Source organism: Dermochelys coriacea, chromosome 11 (assembly GCF_009764565.3).
Source record: "Dermochelys coriacea isolate rDerCor1 chromosome 11, rDerCor1.pri.v4, whole genome shotgun sequence".
Taxonomy (NCBI): Eukaryota; Metazoa; Chordata; order Testudines; family Dermochelyidae; genus Dermochelys; species Dermochelys coriacea.
In genome coordinates, this window is record NC_050078.2 from 33,464,965 (window position 1) to 33,485,092 (window position 20,128).

At 41.8% G+C, this 20,128-nt stretch overlaps 2 protein-coding genes and 1 long non-coding RNA gene across 6 annotated transcripts in view; all 3 read right to left on the bottom strand.

Annotated features, from left to right (window-relative positions):
- The window catches only part of CD302 (CD302 molecule), a 38,959-nt gene extending 27,352 nt beyond the window's left edge, over positions 1 to 11,607 (bottom strand). Inside the window, exon 1 of one of the 3 annotated variants that reach the window (XM_043505172.1) lies at positions 11,164 to 11,607. In XM_043505172.1, the coding sequence (XP_043361107.1) occupies positions 11,164 to 11,230 (67 nt within the window). In that variant the 5' untranslated portion in view covers positions 11,231 to 11,607. Of the gene's footprint in view, positions 1 to 5,081; positions 5,206 to 11,163 lie in introns of those variants that run through there. The other 2 variants (XM_038421541.2, XM_043505171.1) reach the window with 2 other exon arrangements.
- A 983-nt stretch (positions 11,608 to 12,590) lies between these two features.
- Positions 12,591 to 17,657, bottom strand: LOC122458099. The gene is made up of 2 exons (XR_006277961.1): positions 15,112 to 17,657; positions 12,591 to 12,621 (listed from the first exon to the last, which is right to left on the bottom strand). It is a non-coding gene; the product is annotated as an uncharacterized LOC122458099 (long non-coding RNA).
- A 726-nt stretch (positions 17,658 to 18,383) lies between these two features.
- LY75 (lymphocyte antigen 75) overlaps positions 18,384 to 20,128 on the bottom strand; it is a 79,295-nt gene continuing 77,550 nt past the window's right edge. For both annotated transcript variants that reach the window (XM_038421530.2, XM_043505161.1), the window contains exon 35: positions 18,384 to 19,569. In XM_038421530.2, coding sequence (XP_038277458.1) covers positions 19,385 to 19,569 — 185 coding nt within the window. In that variant the 3' untranslated portion in view covers positions 18,384 to 19,384. The remainder of the gene's footprint in view (positions 19,570 to 20,128) is intronic.

Below are 20,128 nucleotides of genomic sequence, written 5' to 3' on the forward strand. Positions count from 1 at the left end.
CCCAGAGTGCTCCATTGTGACCGCTCTGGACAGCACTTTCAACTCCAATGCACTAGCCAGTTACACATGAAAAGCCCTGGGAACTTTTGAATTTCTTTTCTTGTTTGGTCAGCATGGCGACCTGATCAGCAAAGGTGACCATGCAGTCCCCCCAGAATCGCAAATAAGCTCCAGCATGGAGCGAATGGGAGACACTAGATCTGATTGCTGTATGGGGAAAAGAATCTGTGCAGGCAGACCTCCGATCAAAAAGAAGAAATGCTAATATATATGCCAAAATCGCACAGAGGTTACAACAGGGACACACAGCAGTGCTGCGTGAAAGTCAAGGAGCTCAGGCAAGCCTACCAAAAGACAAAGGAGGCAAACGGTTGCTCTGGGTCAGAGCCCCATACATGTCGCTTCTATGATCAGCTGCATGCCATTCTAGAGGGGGACCCTACCACTACCCCACCACTGTCCGTGGACACCTGCAAAGGGGGAGTCTCATGCAACATGGAGGAGGATTTTGTGGATGAGGAAGAGAAGACGCAGCAGGCAAGCGGTGAATCCATTCTCCCCGGCAGCCAGGACCTTTTCATCACCCTGAAGCCAATACCACCCAAGGCGGGATCCCCGATCCTGAAGGAGGAGAGTGCACATTTGTAACTACCGTACAGGGTTTAAAAGCAATAGTGTTTAATGTTTGATTTGCCCTAAAGACTTGGGGTGCATTCGCAGCCAGTACAGCTACTGGAAAAGTCTGTTAATGTGTCTGGGGATGGAGTGGGAATCCTCCAGGGACATCTCCATGAAGCTCTCCTGGAGGTACTCTGAAAGCCTTTGCTGAAGGTTTCTGGGGAGGGCTGCCTTATTTTGTCCTCCACAGTAGGACACTACCACACCAAGCCAGTAGCAAGGAGTCTGGAATCATTGCAGCACAACGCATGGCAGTGAATGGTTCTGGGTTCTGTTTGCATTCAAGCAACATTCGGTCTTTATCTTTCTGTGTTAGCCTCAGGCGAGCGATATCATTCATGATCACCTGGTTGAAATAGGGGAATTTTTTGTAAGGGAACAGTAAAAGGACCCTGTTCATGCTGGGCTGTTTGCACTTGGCTAAAAGGGATCATCCCATAGCCACGAGGTCGGAGGAGGGGTGAAGGTATCATCCCAAATAACCAGCATTGCCTGCTATGGGAAAGGAGGATGCTGCAGTTTGAAAACATTCCCACATGTTATGAAGGTGTTAGAAGCCAAACCCGTGTACCCTTTGGCTTACAATGACTGCCTGGAAACTGGCCAGTCATGAAACTGGTTTTCAAAGTCTCTCTGATGAACAGTGCGCCTACATCTGCTCTTCTAATCACCCTAGAGTCTGGCTGTTCAAATTTGGCAGCAAGGCGATTCGCCTCTACCTCCCATCCTGCCATAAACATCCCCCCCTTACTCTCACAGATATTATGGAGCACACAGCAAGCAGTAACAACAATGGGAATATTGGTTGCGCTGAGGTCTAACCTCGTCAGCAAACAGTGCCAACGAGCTTTTAAACATCCAAAGGCACATCCTACTACCATTCTGCACTTGCTCAGCCTATAGTTGAACTGCTCCTTACTACTGTCCAGGCTACCTGTGTATGGCTTCATGAGTCATGGGAGTAAGGGGTAGGCTGGGTCTCCAAGGATAACTATAGGCATTTCAACATCCCCAACAGTAATTTTCTGGTCTGGAAAGTAAGTCCCTTCCTGCAGCTGCCCAGAATTCCTAAAGATGCGAGCGTCATGCACCTTTCCCAGCCATCCCACCTTGATCTCGATGAAATGTCCCTTGTGATCCACCAGTGCTTGCAGCACCATTGAGAAGTACCCCTTGCTATTTATGTACTGGTTGGCAAGGTGGTCCGGTGCCAAGATGGGGATGTGTGTTCCGTCTATCGCTCCACCACAGTTAGGGAAACCCATTGCAGCAAAGCCATCCACTCTGACCTGCACATTTCCCAGAGTCACTACCCTTGATAGCAGAACATCAGTAATTGCATTGGCTACTTGAATCACTGCAGTCCCCACAGTAGATTTGCCCACTCCAAATTGATTCCTGACTGACCGGTAACAGTCAGGGATTGCAAGCTTCCACAGGGCTATCGCCACTCGCTTCTCAACTGTCAGGGCAGCTCTCATCTCGGTATTCCTGCGCTTCAAGATGGGGGAAAGCAACTCACAAGAGTTCCAGGAAAGCGGCCTTATGCATGCGAAAGTTTTGCTGCCACTGGGAATCATCCCATACCTGCAAGACTATGCGGTCCCACCAGTCTGTGCTTGTTTGCTGGGCTCAGAATCGGCGTTCCACTGTATCAACCAGCCCCACTGCCACCATGATGTCCCAATTGCCACATCCCATGCTTTCAGGAACATCTGTGTCCATGTCCTCCTCACAATCGTCCTCGTGCTGCTGTCTCTTAGCCAGGTTCTGCACATACTGCAGTATAACGTGTGAGGTGTTTACAATACTTGCAACAGCAGTGGTGAGCTGAGCGGGCTCCATGCTTGCCATGCTATGGTGTCTGCACGGTTAACCCAGGAAAAAAGGCACAAAACGATTGTCTGCAGTTGCTTTCACGGAGGAAGGGAGGGTAAACTGACAATGTGTACCCAAAACCACCAGTGACAATGTTTTTGCCCCCTCAGGCATTGGGAGCTTAACCCTGAATTCCAGTGGAGACTGCAGGAACTGTGGATAGCTTCCCACAGTGCACCGCTCCGTGAGTCGATGCTAGCCACTGTAGTGAGGACGCACTCAGCCGACTTAATTCGTTTAGTGGGGACATACGCAATCGACTGTATAAAATCGATTTCTAAAAATCGACTTCTATAAAATTGACCTAATTTGGTAGTGTAGACATACCCTTAGAAGAAAAAGCAAAGCATCTCAGCAGTTTCTTTTACTTTTACACAGCCAGGAACAGAACCAATTCCTGTGCTTTGCACTGATCAATACACAATATCTCAAAAAGAGGCATCTGATCAATCACAATATCTCAAAAAGATTCTCAGCTCTGGAACGAATTCCTCACAGAACTGCTTGTTCTTCCCCTAAACCACAGAAACTCTAGATGGGGAAGCGAGTACATTTTTCTCTCCAAACTTGTCTTGGGACATTTTGCAAAGCTTCCTACTAATACTAAAATCAGTTAAATTTTACTGGTGGTAGCAAAATTGAGAGTCCTAATGTATAGGGGTTGCCAGCTGTCACCAACATTTTAAGTACTGTGTCAATTAGACCTACAATCATTCTCTAGTTTAGGCCAAGCTCAGGTGTGTTTATAAGACAAATCAAAATTACATTTCCAGTTGGGCAAGTCTTTCATAGGCCTGCTAATAGCCAGAGTTTTAAGATGCAGCTATTTGCTTTGAAATACATGATCCATGCATATGTGGCATTTACACAGTTAATAAAATTAATACAATTTGAATTAATTCTAGTAGGAATTATGTGTATTACAGTAATGCCCTGAGGCCTCAGTCAGGACCAGGGCCACCTTGTGCTAGGACATGTACAAGCACATTAACAATATGCTTCCCATCCCTGATCAGATTAAAAATCTAAGATGACAAGTGACATACAGAAGGAAGAGGAAAATATTGGTTTCTAATATACACACCTTTCATATACTTTTGTTTTAAATAAAAACACCTTATTATACCCATCTATACCTCACTCTTTCTTTTCTTACAGGCTATGGGGCAGTAACGTATAACTGAGGTGATTTTTACTCACATTTAAAAAAATAAAAAGTATATATGAACTATATATTGTACAGGGAGGAAGCATGGTCTGGTGGTTAAGGCATAGGCGTACAGAGATCTGGGTTTTACTCAGTTCTGCCACAGACTTCCTCTGCAATTCCATTTGCACTTAAAATATTGGCAGTTTGTTTTACAGTAACAGCTAGCAATGGGGCTAAACCACTAGCGTGGATGTGACTCAAGCGCACAACTTTTCATGCAAGGTGATAAAAGCATCCAAAACCTAGCTAATCAAACAGTTTAGCCCAGGTACACCTGCACCATTCCTGGCTATTGCAATAATACAGGTACCAATTTTTCTAATATATATGCTTCCTTTAATGGATTATGAAATTGAGGCATAAAGAAGGATTGTGAGTTAATCTCACCAATATCTGAAAAGTACTTGAGGATTCTCATATACACATGACTTTTGAAAATATTTGATGGGTTATGAGTATGTGCATTCCCCAAAAAGCAAAGATGGGAGAGTAGACCTCTATTTTCACAAGAAATATGAATACAAAGGGATTTCAATTATAGAAGACGACCCCAACACTTTGCAGTAATTGTTTTATTTCATTTCTTATCATTAACACTCTATTTTTAACAGGAAGGAGTGTTAGAAAAAAATAATTATTCTATTGGTGCTAAAAAGTAGATAATGCCAATAACCAGTGCTGTTCAGATTATAAATACTTTAGATGCTTCTCTTTATCACAAGTACATATCCAGGGGGTACTTCAGATACAGACTGTAGTACCATGTAACTATAGTAAAACCTCAATCAATACAAAATAAATGTATTGTAAATCAGTAAAAAAAAAAAATGTTAGTTTCCAGTTAGGACCTTCATGTGGTTAGTGGCCACTTCTGTTGATTAAATTATTTTTATAATAAAGAATAAAAATGGATTAATCACATTTTACAAGTTCTGCAGCATTTGAAAGTCAATTCCTCCATTGGCAGAAATGTATATTTTCCTAATGCTTTGTCAAGTCCAGTTTTAAATGAACTGCCCCATTCTCATGGGAGACTTCCCCATCCTTCTAGAGCTCATTATTGAAATTTCCCCCCCTAATATTTAGCTCACTTTTCTCCTTGTTTAATTCCATCCCATTGCTTATAGCTATACCCCTTTAAAGCCATATTAAATAACTTCTCACCCTCCATTGGGTTTAGTTAGTAAGAGTTTCACATACTTATTAAGAACAGAATAGTCTTTTCTAACCATAAAAAATCTAAGTACTTCATATACTACTATTAAAAATAAAGCAGCACTGCAGAAATGGCAACAATGCAGCCACTTAAACCCACCTAAATCACAATCCATTTTTAAAATCTTGATACTTGTCTTTTGTTTATGTACCGCCATAAAACCATGGAATCACTCACAAGCCACAGAATTTATTTCACCCTTTAAATTTTTTTAAAATGTGTAGCATATGTCCAGGGCAATGAACAGATGGTACATTTGATTAAAAAAAGAAAGAAATAGAACCACCACAAACTCTTAAGCCCTATATTTTGCATACGCAATTACATGTAGTTATTTTCGACAACAGAAAAGAGAAAACTAAAATACTGTCAAGGCAAAAAAAAAAAAAAAAAATCAATAAATGAATGACAGTTTCAACACAAATTTGCTGTAAATTGTGAAATATACCATACATTCTTCAACGTTCATGCCCTACCTACACTTCAAAACCAACCATTTGTAACATGCTTGTAGTAGGGCAGCAGCTCTCAACCTTTCCAGACTACTGTACCCGTTTCAGGAGTCTGATATGTCTTGCCTACCCTCCCAAGTTTCAACTCACTTAAAAACTACTTGCTTACAAAATCAGACATAAAAATACAAAAGTGTCACAGCGCATTATTACTGAAAAATTGCTTACTTCCTTATTTTTACTAGATAATTATAAAATAAATCTATTCAAATAAACCATTGTACTTACATTTCAGTGTATAGTATATAGAACAGTATAAACAAGTCATTGTCTGTATGAAATTTTAATTTGTACTGAGTTCGCTCGAGCTTTTTATGTAGCCTGTTGTAAAACTAGGCAAACATCTAGATGAGTTGATGCACTCCCTGGTAGACCTCTGCATACCCCCAGGGGCACATGTACTCCTGGATGAGAACCACTATTGTAGGCTAATGGTACTATGTTGACTGAAAGGGCATAGATGTGTCTGGCGGGGATGCATGTATCAAAAAGAGCAACTGCAGGTCAGAAAGGAGTGGGAAGGCGCAGAATCTACATCCAAATCCCTGTCCCTTTTGTGGTGGAAGGGTAAAAGAGAGAATTTCCATCCCACCCCACAGAACAACGTGGGAGAAAAGTCAGCAAGGGGAACTGCCTGGAATTATCATCCCCCCCCCCCCAACTCTCCTCTCATGGGATTTTCTACAGACTGGGACAATCTTTCCCACAGCAAGAAGGCCAGAATGCATGAAGTATACCCCATTCCATGTATCAAGCACAAAGTAGACAAGTAGCTACCCAAGAAGCTCTTGCACAGTACAGGCTTGTTTACACAAACAATTAGACTGCGGCCAGCTGGAGTGTGAATCTACCATACACTAACCTGCTGCAGTCTGTATGGATCCTGCAGACGCGTCAATAGCTCATTAATGAACTTTGCACATAAACAGTTAGACTGTGCGGTAAGCTAGTGAGAATCAGATTCATACCAGAGCTAGCCGCAGTCTAATTGTGTAGAGTCTGTAGACAAATCTATAGTGTGCAACTGCTACTTGGATCCTGGTTCAAACTCTAGGGTTTTGTCCAAGAGCCAGATTGGGGTAGTGGATAAGGCAGCGGGCTGGGACTCAGGAAACTTGTGTTATCTTCCTAGTTCTGCTACTGACCTGCTTTGTGACTTTGGACAAGTCACTTCACCTCTCCATGCTTTAATTCTTTCCCCACCCCCTTTAATTATTTTGTCTATTTAGATTGCAAGCTCTTCGGGCAGACTCTCTCTTACGATGGGCTTGTACACACTATTACTTTTGTCATTATAACTTACGTCACTCAGGGGTGTGAATAAGCCACTCTCCTGAGTGATGACATAAGTTTCACCAACCTATGGGCTGGTGTGGACAGCACTATGTCAGTGGGAGAGATTCTCCTGACATCATAGCTACTGCCTCTCATGGAGATGGCTTTATTATGCCGATGGGAGAGCTCTCTCGTCAGCACCGAGCATCTTCACGAGAAGCGCTACAGTAGCGCAGCTGTAACACTTCTAGTGTAGACTAGCCCTATGTGTTTGAGCAGTGACTAATGCAATGGGGCCCTGATCTCACTTCGGCTATGTCTACACTACAAACCATAGAGAAGCACAGCTGTACCGCTACAGCTGCATCGCTGTAAGGTCTCCTGGGTAGCCAGGCCACGCTATGCCAATGGGAGAGAGCTTTCCTATCCACATAATCAAACCACCCCCAAAGAGCAGCAGTAGCTATGTCATCAGGAGAGCATCTCCCGCCGACAGCGCTGTCCACACCAGCGCTTCTGTCAGGGAAACTTATGTCGGTCAGAGGTGTGTTTTTTTCATACCCCTGATTGAGAAAAGTTTTACCAACAAAAGTGCTAGCGTAGACATAACCTAAGAGCTCTAGGCATTACTGTAAATACAAAGAAATAATGTTACTCCTTTGGCAAGGGTAGCATATTTTTGAAGCTTTGCAGTTCAGTTTCCCATCTGAAGCTGAAATCAGTTAAGCAGTCAGGTATTTTCTTACTGTAATTTATTTATTTACCAAATGTACACAAGTCTTGATTCCACAAACAGGGGTTGTAAGAAACTGCACAGAGGAAACTTCCCATTACCCAGGCACCAAGTAAATCACCTCTACCCTGTTCCCAGAAGCAGCTCTTCTGCCTGTCTCTTTCCTTAACAAACAGGGTACATCTACAATGCACAGTTTAGGCTAAAAACCAGGCAAGGCCCCGGTTAACGCACCTATCATCCACCCCAAAAAAAAAAAAAAAGCCACTGGTCTCAGTTTGGAGGTGCTTTAAACCTAGGATAGCTTACCAGGCTGGGAGTGTGAATTAGAATCTGGGCTCTGCTTTAACTCATGCTGGAATCCACCTTGCAATGAGGATCCAGAGGGGAAAAATAATTCAAGTGCTGATAGCCCTCCAATGCCTTCCCACAATTTCCCCTGAAGGACAGACAAGTTCTTCCCTAACTGACCGGAAAAGAATCCTAGAGCATTTCAACACAAAGAACCATGCCCCCAGACACATAGGGGTGAGCGCAGAAACAGTGAAGACACAAAAAGAAAAGGAGTACTTGTGGCACCTTAGAGACTAACAAATTTATTAGAGCATAAGCTTTCGTGAGCTACAGCTCACTTCATCGGATGCATTTGGTGGAAAAAACAGAGGAGAGATTTATATACACACACACACACACAGAGAACATGAAACAATGGGTTTATCATACACACTGTAAGGAGAGTGATCACTTAAGATAAGCCATCACCAACAGCAGGGGGGGGAAGGAGGAAAACCTTTCATGGGATACCATCATAGGGCCTAATCACATCAGCCACACTATCAGAGGCTCGTTCACCTGCGCATCTACCAATGTGATATATGCCATCATGTGCCAGCAATGCCCCTCTGCCATGTACATTGGCCAAACTGGACAGTCTCTACGTAAAAGAATGAATGGACACAAATCAGACGTCAAGAATTATAACATTCAAAAACCAGTTGGAGAACACTTCAATCTCTCTGGTCACTCGATCACAGACCTAAGAGTGGCTATACTTCAACAAAAAAGCTTCAAAAACAGACTCCAACGAGAGACTGCTGAATTGGAATTAATTTGCAAACTGGATACAATTAACTTAGGCTTGAATAGAGACTGGGAATGGATGAGTCATTACACAAAGTAAAACTATTTCCCCATGTTTCAGAGTAGCAGCCGTGTTAGTCTGTATTCGCAAAAAGAAAAGGAGTACTTGTGGCACCTTAGAGACTAACAAATTTATTAGAGCATAAGCTTTCGTGAGCTACAGCTCACTTCATCGGATGCATCCGATGAAGTGAGCTGTAGCTCACGAAAGCTTATGCTCTAATAAATTTGTTAGTCTCTAAGGTGCCACAAGTACTCCTTTTCTATTTCCCCATGGTATTTCTCCCTCCCACCCCACCCCCCACTGTTCCTCTGATATTCTTGTTAACTGCTGGAATTAGCCTACCTGCTTGTCACCATGAAAGGTTTTCCTCCTTCCCCCCCCTGCTGTTGGTGATGGCTTATCTTAAGTGATCTCTCTCCTTACAGTGTGTATGATAAACCCATTGTTTCATGTTCTCTGTGTGTGTGTATATAAATCTCTCCTCTGTTTTTTCCACCAAATGCATCCGATGAAGTGAGCTGTAGCTCACGAAAGCTTATGCTCTAATAAATTTGTTAGTCTCTAAGGTGCCACAAGTACTCCTTTTCTTTTTGCGAATACAGACTAACACGGCTGCTACTCTGAAACCAGTGAAGACACAGTAACTAGGATAGGGGTTTGCAATGGGGAGGCCGATACCCAAGGCTATGCTAACCTGAATGCTCTGATCAGGTGCTCAGTCACCCAGGTTAGCTATGCAGTGGAGAAATAGCCACTGTCACCTGAGTTTTACATCTGGGAAAACCCTAGTCCAAGGCTGTTGTGAGCTTGTGCACCTATCTTCCTACTATGCCTAGCTAGTCTGCGACACACAGAAATTTCAGTACCTCAACTGACAGACAAAGAAGAGCTAGTCTCTGTGTGCAGTTACTGCACAGTATCTTTTGCTCTTTCTGTGAAGAGTTTCATCCTGAATGTGGTCACGATGTATAAGCAAGCATGCAAGTCATTAGAAACTTTTACCATAACAATTAAAACATTTTTTTAAATTAAATGAAAACATTTTTTTGTTTAAATTTAAACATTTCCCTACACAATTTGTAACCTAAACACGGCAGCATTATGCTGGTGCATTAAACAAATAACACTGATCAGTTTATTAGTCACGTTAAGTGGAAAAGTTAGTAAATAGCATTATCTAGGAAGAATGCAGAAATGTTGAAAAATTCAAAAGGAGAAAACCCTCTTCATTTCTTTTAAAGTACTTTGAAAAATCAAAACCACTTAATCATATAACTTATGACTCTGCAGCAATGTAATTCTTTCATAAATTGCAAGACTAACATGATTTTTTTCTATGCCATAATGTTGATATATATATGTTGATAATGTGCAAACACTTTCTTTACCAGAATTATGTAGGATCACTATCCTACTATATAACTAGAAATAGAAAGCTCTATTTAAAGCCTACCCTGGTAAGGGAAAAATATTGTTCCCAGGTATTAGGCATTTAACTGATAGGAGCACATCGCATGTGTCATTTTTCCAAGTTTAACTGGTCCTTTCCTTTGCTACTTTTCATTTCAGAATTACGTCCCAATCCTTCAAATACTTGTGCACATGCTTAACTTTACTCACTCAAACCGTCCAGCTGAAATAAAATTAATGGGTCTATTCACATGCTTAGAGTTGAACATATGCCTACATTTTGCAGGACTGGGTCGTTAGTTTTGATAAAAAGCATGAGAAGGCACTCACTCCAGACTACATTATGTTTTTTTTAATGCCCCATGGCTGAAAGGTTGTTTGCTTCACACTGTTTCTCAATAGCTGTATATTAGCCAAATGGACTTTCCAGAAAATGAAACTTCTCAGCACACAACACAAAACCTTCTCTTCCCTCCTGAGTAACAGGAAATGAATTTGCCTCTCATCTGATTTTATATGAGGAGCAAGACTAAAAACATAATGGGACCGTGGCCCTGTCTAGATTTGGAAATGGGTTGTGTTTCAAAACGTTTGCTGGTTGTGGCTAACACTAGACTCCCTTAAAGGCCGACCACTGCAGGCCAACAGGTTTTTTTTTTAACACAACTGGCCATGTCTGCTGCAATGGGTGCAGTGTCCTGTTCGAAGTCGGGCTAGTTAAGGTGTTTTCGCTCACACGTTTACAACCATGGCCTATGTTTCTAGCCCAGACAATATCTATTGTCATGGCAGGCCAAGAGCGTCAGACAGCAGCAACCCCCAGGGCCCCGCAATGGGAAATATGCAAATAGGCGGGGTGAACTCCACCCCCTATAGACTTACAATGCACGGGGGGGGGAGCCTCGAGCTGGGGGCCGCATCCACTCCGCAGGCCGCAAACCCAGCCGCGTAGGCTGCGCCTCCTCCCGCGGCGGGTGTCACGCCCCGCCCGGCCGCCCGCAGAGGGACAGTTGCCGGGCTCGAAGGCCGCAGGGGGCCCGGAGGCAGGGGCCCCGCACCCCGAGCGGAGGCTGGGGGCTGACAGGCGCGGGAGGGGAAGCACCTTACCGGCTGCTCCGGAGGCGGGGGCGAGGAGACCGAGCAGGCAGAGCAGCGCCGGGAAAGGGGGCGCCATAGCCCCGGCTCGCTCCAGTTCGCGCCGGCGGCTTCGACCCCTCCCGCCTCGGCTGCGCCTGCCGGGGGGAACAGCGCGCCGGCCGGACACCACCCTCTGCGGCGGCGGGCCGAGGCCGGGGGCCGGGCGTGCGGCCCCAGAAGCCTGCCAGCCCCTGCCGGCTGGGCTGGGCTAACGCGCCGCTCCCAACAGGGCTGGCTCCAGCGCGGGGCCCACGCTGCATCTGCTGGGCATGACCGGGGCTAGCCGTCACGCCCGGCCCCAGGTGCCCGGGCTGTCCAGAGCCAGCTCTGCTTCCCTCTGCCTTCAGCGGGGGGAGCGAGGGTGCCCTGCCTGCCGAACGGTTCGTATTAACCACCAGGTACAGCGCAGTGGGCCTTGTAAGTTCACTAACACGAGAAATCTCCCCTCGCCTCACTAGCGTAACACGTGCTCCGTCCTCCATCTCCCCCCTCGCTTTTAGATGGCTCCTCGAAACGCCTGACCTGGGCACTTCCGCACGCTCCTCTTCGCGTGGAAACTAGCTTGGAATAGGCTCCGAGTACAAAAGTTGAAAACTGAATTGAAAGAAGGTTGAAATCTCAACAGTGTTCGAGTGGGCTGGTAACATGCCTGTGAACTGCCATGGAAAAGCCTGGCCGAGCGGTCTGTATTTATCAAGTTTCAGAGGAGCAGCCGTGTTAGTCGGTATTGGCAAAAAGAAAAGGAGTACTTCTGGCACCTTAGAGACTAACAAATGTATTAGAGCATAAGCTTTCGTGATGAAGTGAGTTGTAGCTCACGAAAGCTTATGCTCCAATAAATTTGTTAAAAGAAAAGGAGTACCCGGGGCACCTTAGAGACTAACAAATTTATTAGAGCATAAGCTTTCGTGAGCTACAGCTCACTTCATCGGATGCATCACGAAAGCTTATGCTCTAATAAATTTGTTAGTCTCTAAGGTGCCACAAGTACTCTTTTTCTTTTTGCGAATACAGACTAACACGGCTGCTACGCTGAAACCTGTCAATAAATTTGTTAGTCTCTAAGGTGCCACAAGTCCTCCTTTTCTTTTTGTATTTATCAATTGTCTCTGTTCCGGGGTAGGGGTTACGTTTGGGTGATATTGTTTGCATTTTATTTCCAACAGGAGAGAAACAAAAAGAAAAGGAGTACGTGTGGCACCTTAGAGACTAACAAATGTATTTGAACACAAGCTTTCGTGAGCTACAGCTCACTTCAGACATAGGGAAGGAAACAAGTGGAGTCAGTAGGCTACTGATCTCTGCCATTTGACAGACACAAATCTAGAAACTTTGGTAGCCTTGACCCTTGTCATGGGACTGAAGCTGGGTAACAAAGATCAATCTTTTACATACACTCCTCTGTCACACCTTTTATTACACATGATACTGTGCAAACACAAAAAGAAAAGGAGTACTTGTGGAATCTTAGAGACAAACAAATTTATTAGAGCATAAGCTTTCGTGAGCTACAGCTCACTTCATCGGATGCATTTGGTGGAAAAAACAGAGGAGAGATTTATATACACACACACAGAGAACATGAAACAATGGGTTTATCATACACACTGTAAGGAGAGTGATCACTTAAGATAAGCCATCACCAACAGCAGGGGGGGGGAAGGAGGAAAACCTTTCATGGTGACAAGCAGGTAGGCTAATTCCAGCAGTTAACAAGAATATCAGAGGAACAGTGGGGGGTGGGGTGGGAGGGAGAAATACCATGGGGAAATAGTTTTACTTTGTGTAATGACTCATCCATTCCCAGTCTCTATTCAAGCCTAAGTTAATTGTATCCAGTTTGCAAATTAATTCCAATTCAGCAGTCTCTGGTTGGAGTCTGTTTTTGAAGCTTTTTTGTTGAAGTATAGTCACTCTTAGGTCTGTGATCAAGTGACCAGAGAGATTGAAGTGTTCTCCAACTGGTTTTTGAATGTTATAATTCTTGACGTCTGATTTGTGTCCATTCATTCTTTTACGTAGAGACTGTCCAGTTTGGCCAATGTACATGGCAGAGGGGCATTGCTGGCACATGATGGCATATATCACATTGGTAGATGTACAGGTGAACGAGCCTCTGATAGTGTGGCTGATGTGATTAGGCCCTATGATGGTATCCCCTGAATAGATATGTGAGAGAGCGATGGCTCGTCCTTCAGGATAGGTTGTAGATCCTTGATGATGCGTTGGAGATTGACAGAGACATTAACTCTCAGTGGGATCAGAGGGTAATGGCTTGTAGAAAGTGACTTTGTCCTGACCCATAACTATTTCACATTTGGTGACAATGTATACCTTCAAATCAGCGGCACTGCGATGGGTACCCGCATGGCCCCACAGTATGCCAACATTTTTATGGCTGACTTAGAACAACGCTTCCTCAACTCTCGTCCCCTAATGCCCCTACTCTACTTGCGCTACATTGATGACATCTTCATCATCTGGACCCATGGAAAAGAAGCTCTTGAGGAATTCCACCATGATTTCAACAATTTCCATCCCACCATCAACCTCAGCCTGGACCAGTCCACACAAGAGATCCACTTCCTGGACACTACAGTGCTAATAAGCGATGGTCACATAAACACCACCCTATATCGGAAACCTACTGACCGCTATTCCTACCTACATGCCTCTAGCTTTCATCCAGATCATACCACTCGATCCATTGTCTACAGCCAAGCGCTACGATATAACCGCATTTGCTCCAACCCCTCAGACAGAGACAAACACCTACAAGATCTCTATCATGCATTCCTACAACTACAATACCCACCTGCTGAAGTGAAGAAACAGATTGACAGAGCCAGAAGAGTACCCAGAAGTCACCTACTACAGGACAGGCCCAACAAAGAAAACAACAGAACGCCACTAGCCATCACCTTCAGCCCCCAACTAAAACCTCTCCAACGCATCATCAAGGATCTACAACCTATCCTGAAGGACGAGCCATCGCTCTCTCAGATCTTGGGAGACAGACCAGTCCTTGCTTACAGACAGCCCCCGAATCTGAAGCAAATACTCACCAGCAACCACACACCACACAACAGAACCACTAACCCAGGAACCTATCCTTGCAACAAAGCCCGTTGCCAACTCTGTCCACATATCTATTCAGGGGATACCATCATAGGGCCTAATCACATCAGCCACACTATCAGAGGCTCGTTCACCTGCGCATCTACCAATGTGATATATGCCATCATGTGCCAGCAATGCCCCTCTGCCATGTACATTGGCCAAACTGGACAGTCTCTACGTAAAAGAATGAATGGACATAAATCAGACGTCAAGAATTATAACATTCAAAAACCAGTTGGAGAACACTTCAATCTCTCTGGTCACTCGATCACAGATCTTAGAGTGGCTATACTTCAACAAAAAAGCTTCAAAAACAGACTCCAACGAGAGACTGCTGAATTGGAATTAATTTGCAAACTGGATACAATTAACTTAGGCTTGAATAGAGACTGGGAATGGATGAGTCATTACACAAAGTAAAACTATTTCCCCATGGTATTTCTCCCTCCCACCCCACCCCCCACTGTTCCTCTGATATTCTTGTTAACTGCTGGAATTAGCCTACCTGCTTGTCACCATGAAAGGTTTTCCTCCTTCCCCCCCCTGCTGTGGGTGATGGCTTATCTTAAGTGATCACTCTCCTTACAGTGTGTATGATAAACCCATTGTTTCATGTTCTCTGTGTGTGTGTGTGTGTGTATATAAATCTCTCCTCTGTTTTTTCCACCAAATGCATCCGATGAAGTGAGCTGTAGCTCACGAAAGCTTATGCTCTAATAAATTTGTTAGTCTCTAAGGTGCCACAAGTACTCCTTTTCTTTTTGCGAATACAGACTAACACGGCTGCTACTCTGAAACCTGTGCAAACACAGAAGATGTAGCCTATCCACAAGGAATTTAAACTACAATTGACACTAAGAAGAATATAAGATGCATATAATATTTTGAGGCCCATGACAACTCCCAGTTTGAGTTGAAGTACATAGTTTTTTAAAGAGCCCATTTTCTCATGCTTGTTCTTGTCCTTTAGCATTTTAGAATAAGTTAACATTTATAATATACCCAATGAACTTCACTCACAAATACTATTACATTAAGATAAAATAACCCCATCTTAATTCTTGAGCGCTAATGAAGAAGGTCTGCCCTGCATTTAATCAGGCTCCACCACTATAGGACCTTTTGTCTCCTTTGCTAACAAAAAATCAAATTCTGCAGTCCTTTCTGAGGTAAAAGCTCCTACTGGAGTCAATGGGAGATTTATGAACAGCAGAATTTGGCCCAAAAAGATTTAAGAGGTCCTTTTAGGTAGGGGAGAATTCATAGTAAATCTTAAAAAGGCAAGATGGTATGTAAATTTTATAACTGATGTGTCTCATTATACATCAGACAAAGTATCTTGAGGCTGGAAGATAAGATGACTACACCTGATGGGTACTTCCCCTATTTTCAGGGGAATTCTTTTGAAGTTACCGCAACTTCAGAGGTTCATTAAATGGACACCAGTGAATCAGACCTTAGCACATATTAAATGCTTAAAGTGGCCAGATTTCTCTTTAAGTATTGCCAGTTCTGTGCAGCAGAAGCCTGGTAGTCATTAGGAGTCTTCTTGTATTCCACAGTAACATGTTTTTCTCATTATAAAAGAATTCAACAGCACCAATTTTTATCAGTCACAAAGTTTCGACTAAACCTCCTTATCGTATTAGTTATTACTCTTTTGTAGAAACACTATTGTGCTAGGTGCTGTACAAACATTCAGCTCTGTTAATTTTTCCCATACAAGCAAAAGAATTAGGCTGACTTTTTATAAATTTTATTCTTTCAAGAGTGAAGAAGAGCATGTTTGTATATTATCCTCACTGTACACTTCAATCCAGAAAATGGGCTGTTCATTTATGCTAAGACAGTTGTGCTCACTGAAATAAAAGCTACCCAAGATTCCATTTATTGGTATATTGCAAAAAACATTGGAAGTGTGCCTTACAAAATTATTTACATAATTCACAACAATACACAAATGAAACACTTTATAAAAACACTGTATCCTTTTATTGTATATTCATGTGTGTCTTGAAATCATAATTTAGTTATCTTGGTAATAACATTAAAAATAACTTTCTGTCTGTAAATTCACATCCAGGCAAGCCCATAAGTGCAAACAGTCATAAAACTAGCAAGGCTGAACACACATATATCTAATTTATATTTGTACAAAAATACCCTGATCTGTACTTTTGTTAGAAAAGGACACTGAACCATATACAACTTTATTTAATACAGTACAAACTTCTCTAAATCCACTAATTTAGACCCATGCAGCAAAACATTTAAGCATTTATGTTAACTTAAAATTACGCTCGTTTAAGTGCTTTGCTGGATCATGGCCATGCTGCCTATCGCTTTATTGGTAATATTTTATTTTATCACATTAGTTGGAAATTTTTGTCATTAAATACACAGTAGGGACAAGAACTGTGTCCTAGTGTTTGTACAACACTTACCATAGTAAAACCCCACTCTGCTTGGTGCTACTGTAATATAAATGTTTCATAATTATAATAAAATAGAGGATCACAAGAACCAGACTGTTGTAAAGGCAATATGTGAAGCACAGCAACAAGGTTAAATAGCCACACATTTTACCTAAATTTAATCCAAGGTATTGCAGCCAATTCCAATACTTTTTTGCATAAATTGCTACAAGGCCAATTTCTTTCTTACTCTCTTTTCTTAGTTATGGCCAATTAGAGAACTAATACAGAACTATTTTCTTGAGCGTGCTTGTCTGGTACCTATTCTTGTATATGGGTACTAAAACCATCTACAAGAATCTTGCTAGAGAGATACTGTACTTCTAAATATCATTTTAAAAGATTGCATATCAGAATAATGCAAACAAGCACAAAGGAAAGGGTTGTGTCAGCAACAAAAATAAGCTCAAATAGGCTCTCTGGCCTGTCACCCTTAACAGTGTATCTTAAAAAAAATCAGTAGTATTCTCAACATATTTGGCCAAATGTACTACTGATGTAATAACACTGGTGTCAATGGAATTACACCAGGAATTAATTTGGTCTTTTGTATACAGTATTTGTTTTATTTGTTTTTTCTTTTTTTACTTAAATAGCATTCACTCCTTCAAAATGGTAAACAGGTCTAATCTTAAAAAGACAATGTGAATTAAGAAACATTTTTCTTACAATTATTATTCCACTTTCACAGTGACTTATTATAATGGTTTAATCAAGAACTATATATTTTAAAAAACCCTTCACTCTAGTAGCCTTTTTTGGAGTATATAGGAAAGGCAACTGACACAGCACATAAAAATCAAGTTTAACTCATATGTAAATAGATCAAGAATTTGTAGCATGTATGCACACAACTTGAGTTGCTAAACATTTCCTCTCACTCAGTACCTAGGACATATTTTCATCTCATTTCTGAAACTGATTATAGAGGAAATACCTTATTTGATATCAAGTTTTAAGTTGTATGTTTAAGCATAGCATAGATGAGTTAGGATGTTTATCCTTTGTATTATGTGATAAACATCCTAACTCACCTATGCTATGTATTATGTGATCAGAACAGCTGTGCCCCGACTTTTCTCCCACTTTACATACCACCCACTCCAAATAATATATCAATCATTCAAACTATCCTTGAACAACAGGCATTTGCTTAGGAAGTAGTCAATGAGGCTCCTTAAATTGGCTGGCGGGACGGTGGTTCAGCAACCTTATGGATTTCCTCATTACAGACCCAGGAATACCGGCTCTAAAACACTCCTGACACCCTGCAATGGAGTGCAACAGACTAGGAAATGAACTGTGAGTCTTTCCCATGTGTAGTGTAGGACATCATCATTCAGATCTAATTCTATACCAACTTTAAAAACATAGGATGGATTTTGGCAGAGTTTATTCTCTAACTACTAGTTTAAGACTAGTCTCTCTTTACTACTTCCTCCCCATTCCCACAAATTGATTTTCAACATGCCTGCTATGAGGTACTTGCATCACCACAAATCAGAGCCTATGAAAAGAAGACTGAAAATTCTTGCTTAAAAGGGACAGTCTCCTTACAGTGAAAAGTACACCATTCATTGAACTGTTTTTAGAAGATCACAGAGTATTTACATAAGGTTTGAATTTTGCTCATGTTTGTATTTAGCTCTTAATCCCAGTTGTGCAGACACCAGTAGCATATTCGGAGGTCATGGCTATTCATGTATGGCCTGCAATAGGCTCAGATTTAAGTGTTACCTGTTTTTTAATAGGGATATTTCCTTATTGATAGAATCCCATAGTGAAAGAGCATACTCTACGTCATGATTCTAGCTCTGAAGGGCACCTGAACAATCGTTCAATATGATAGGGAAGAGTGATGATGGCCTTTTGGTGACCTCTGAGAAAAAAAAAATCAATGTTCAGATATATACTTTTTTTTCTCTCTTGCACTCAATGGACCATAATGAGCATACCAAATGTTAAGATTCTACCTCAGTAGGAACAGAAATTGTCAGTAGTTAGCCTCTCTGTATTATATCACAGTTGATAATTAATGACTTATTACAAAAGTGGTTATTCCAAATATCATTTCTGTGGTATTTATCATCATATTTTGTGCTAGTTGTTGCAGGGTGACCCAATGCTAGAAACAGGGAATGTACTGTACTTCAAAATGTATGTCTTTTGACACCATATGTTTAAATCAATAATTGTCTGAAAAAGGTAGATATTTAATTTAAATATTTAAAGTTTGTTTGGTTTGCAGTTTAAATGTCTATTCCTCACCTGTAACCCCCCCTTTTTCTTTTTTTTTGGTAAAAAGAAAAGATAATGTAGGTAAAGATTTTAGAGGCAGTACCCAGAGTTAATATGGAATCACAGAGCTATAGAGGCTCAGGGAACTTCTACCTTGTGCAAGATTTACAGCTAAGGCCAAATTCAGTTAACTCCCACTGCCTTAAAATTGCACACATGTATTAGAGGGCAGAATTTAGCCACTAGTTAATAATCATCTTACTCATTTTTCAGAAGGAACTAATAAAGTGTCAAGTAGCTCATTCCCCATAGTTTCACACAGTGGAATTTGTAATAAAACCATTAGTAAGAACAGTTTGTCAGTAACCATCTTTGGTAAATATGCTATCAATCTCATCTTCATTCATCCCTCGTTCATAGCGTACTGCAAAGAAGCCACCCCACTGAAGCCGTTTCTTTTTGTAGAGATACCAAATTAATCCAGCAACCAAGACTACAATAATTAACAGAGCAAATGCTATAGCCACTCCAGTATGATTAGTGCCTGCAAAAGAGAAATGAAAATAGTTAATCAGTGTTTTTGACTGAAAAATATTTGTTATACAGCAAAGTTTTATACGAGTATGTATAAATTTACTATAAAGTCATTTTATTGAAGTTCAGGAACTCTATTTTAAGTCTTACACACACTAATATTTTCCACACCATCAGTTCAAAAGCTAGTTTTCTATAAGTGCCAAATATTATAGCTGAGGACAAGCTCCACTATAATTAAGGTTAAGAAGCCCTTTCTGTTTAAAGCTGGACTGTTCTAATTGTGCTACAATCCATCTGGTAACTTGGATTGCCTTGAAATATGATTTGCCACCTGGAGATTCAGAATAGAGTCAGTGATCTAAATTTGGGGCCATTTGCCACAGTGTCCTGGGATACAGCTCTCCAGAAAAAACAAAAAACAAGCAGCTTTTCTTAAATTAAAGGTGACTATTCTGGCAATGCTTTTTTGCATGTACTTGGGAAGTGATTGTTGAATTTCACAAGTGTGGTAGTCTATCGAGAGAGTATGTTAAGTGTTTAAGTGCAGGGCAAGTGCAGATAGCTCC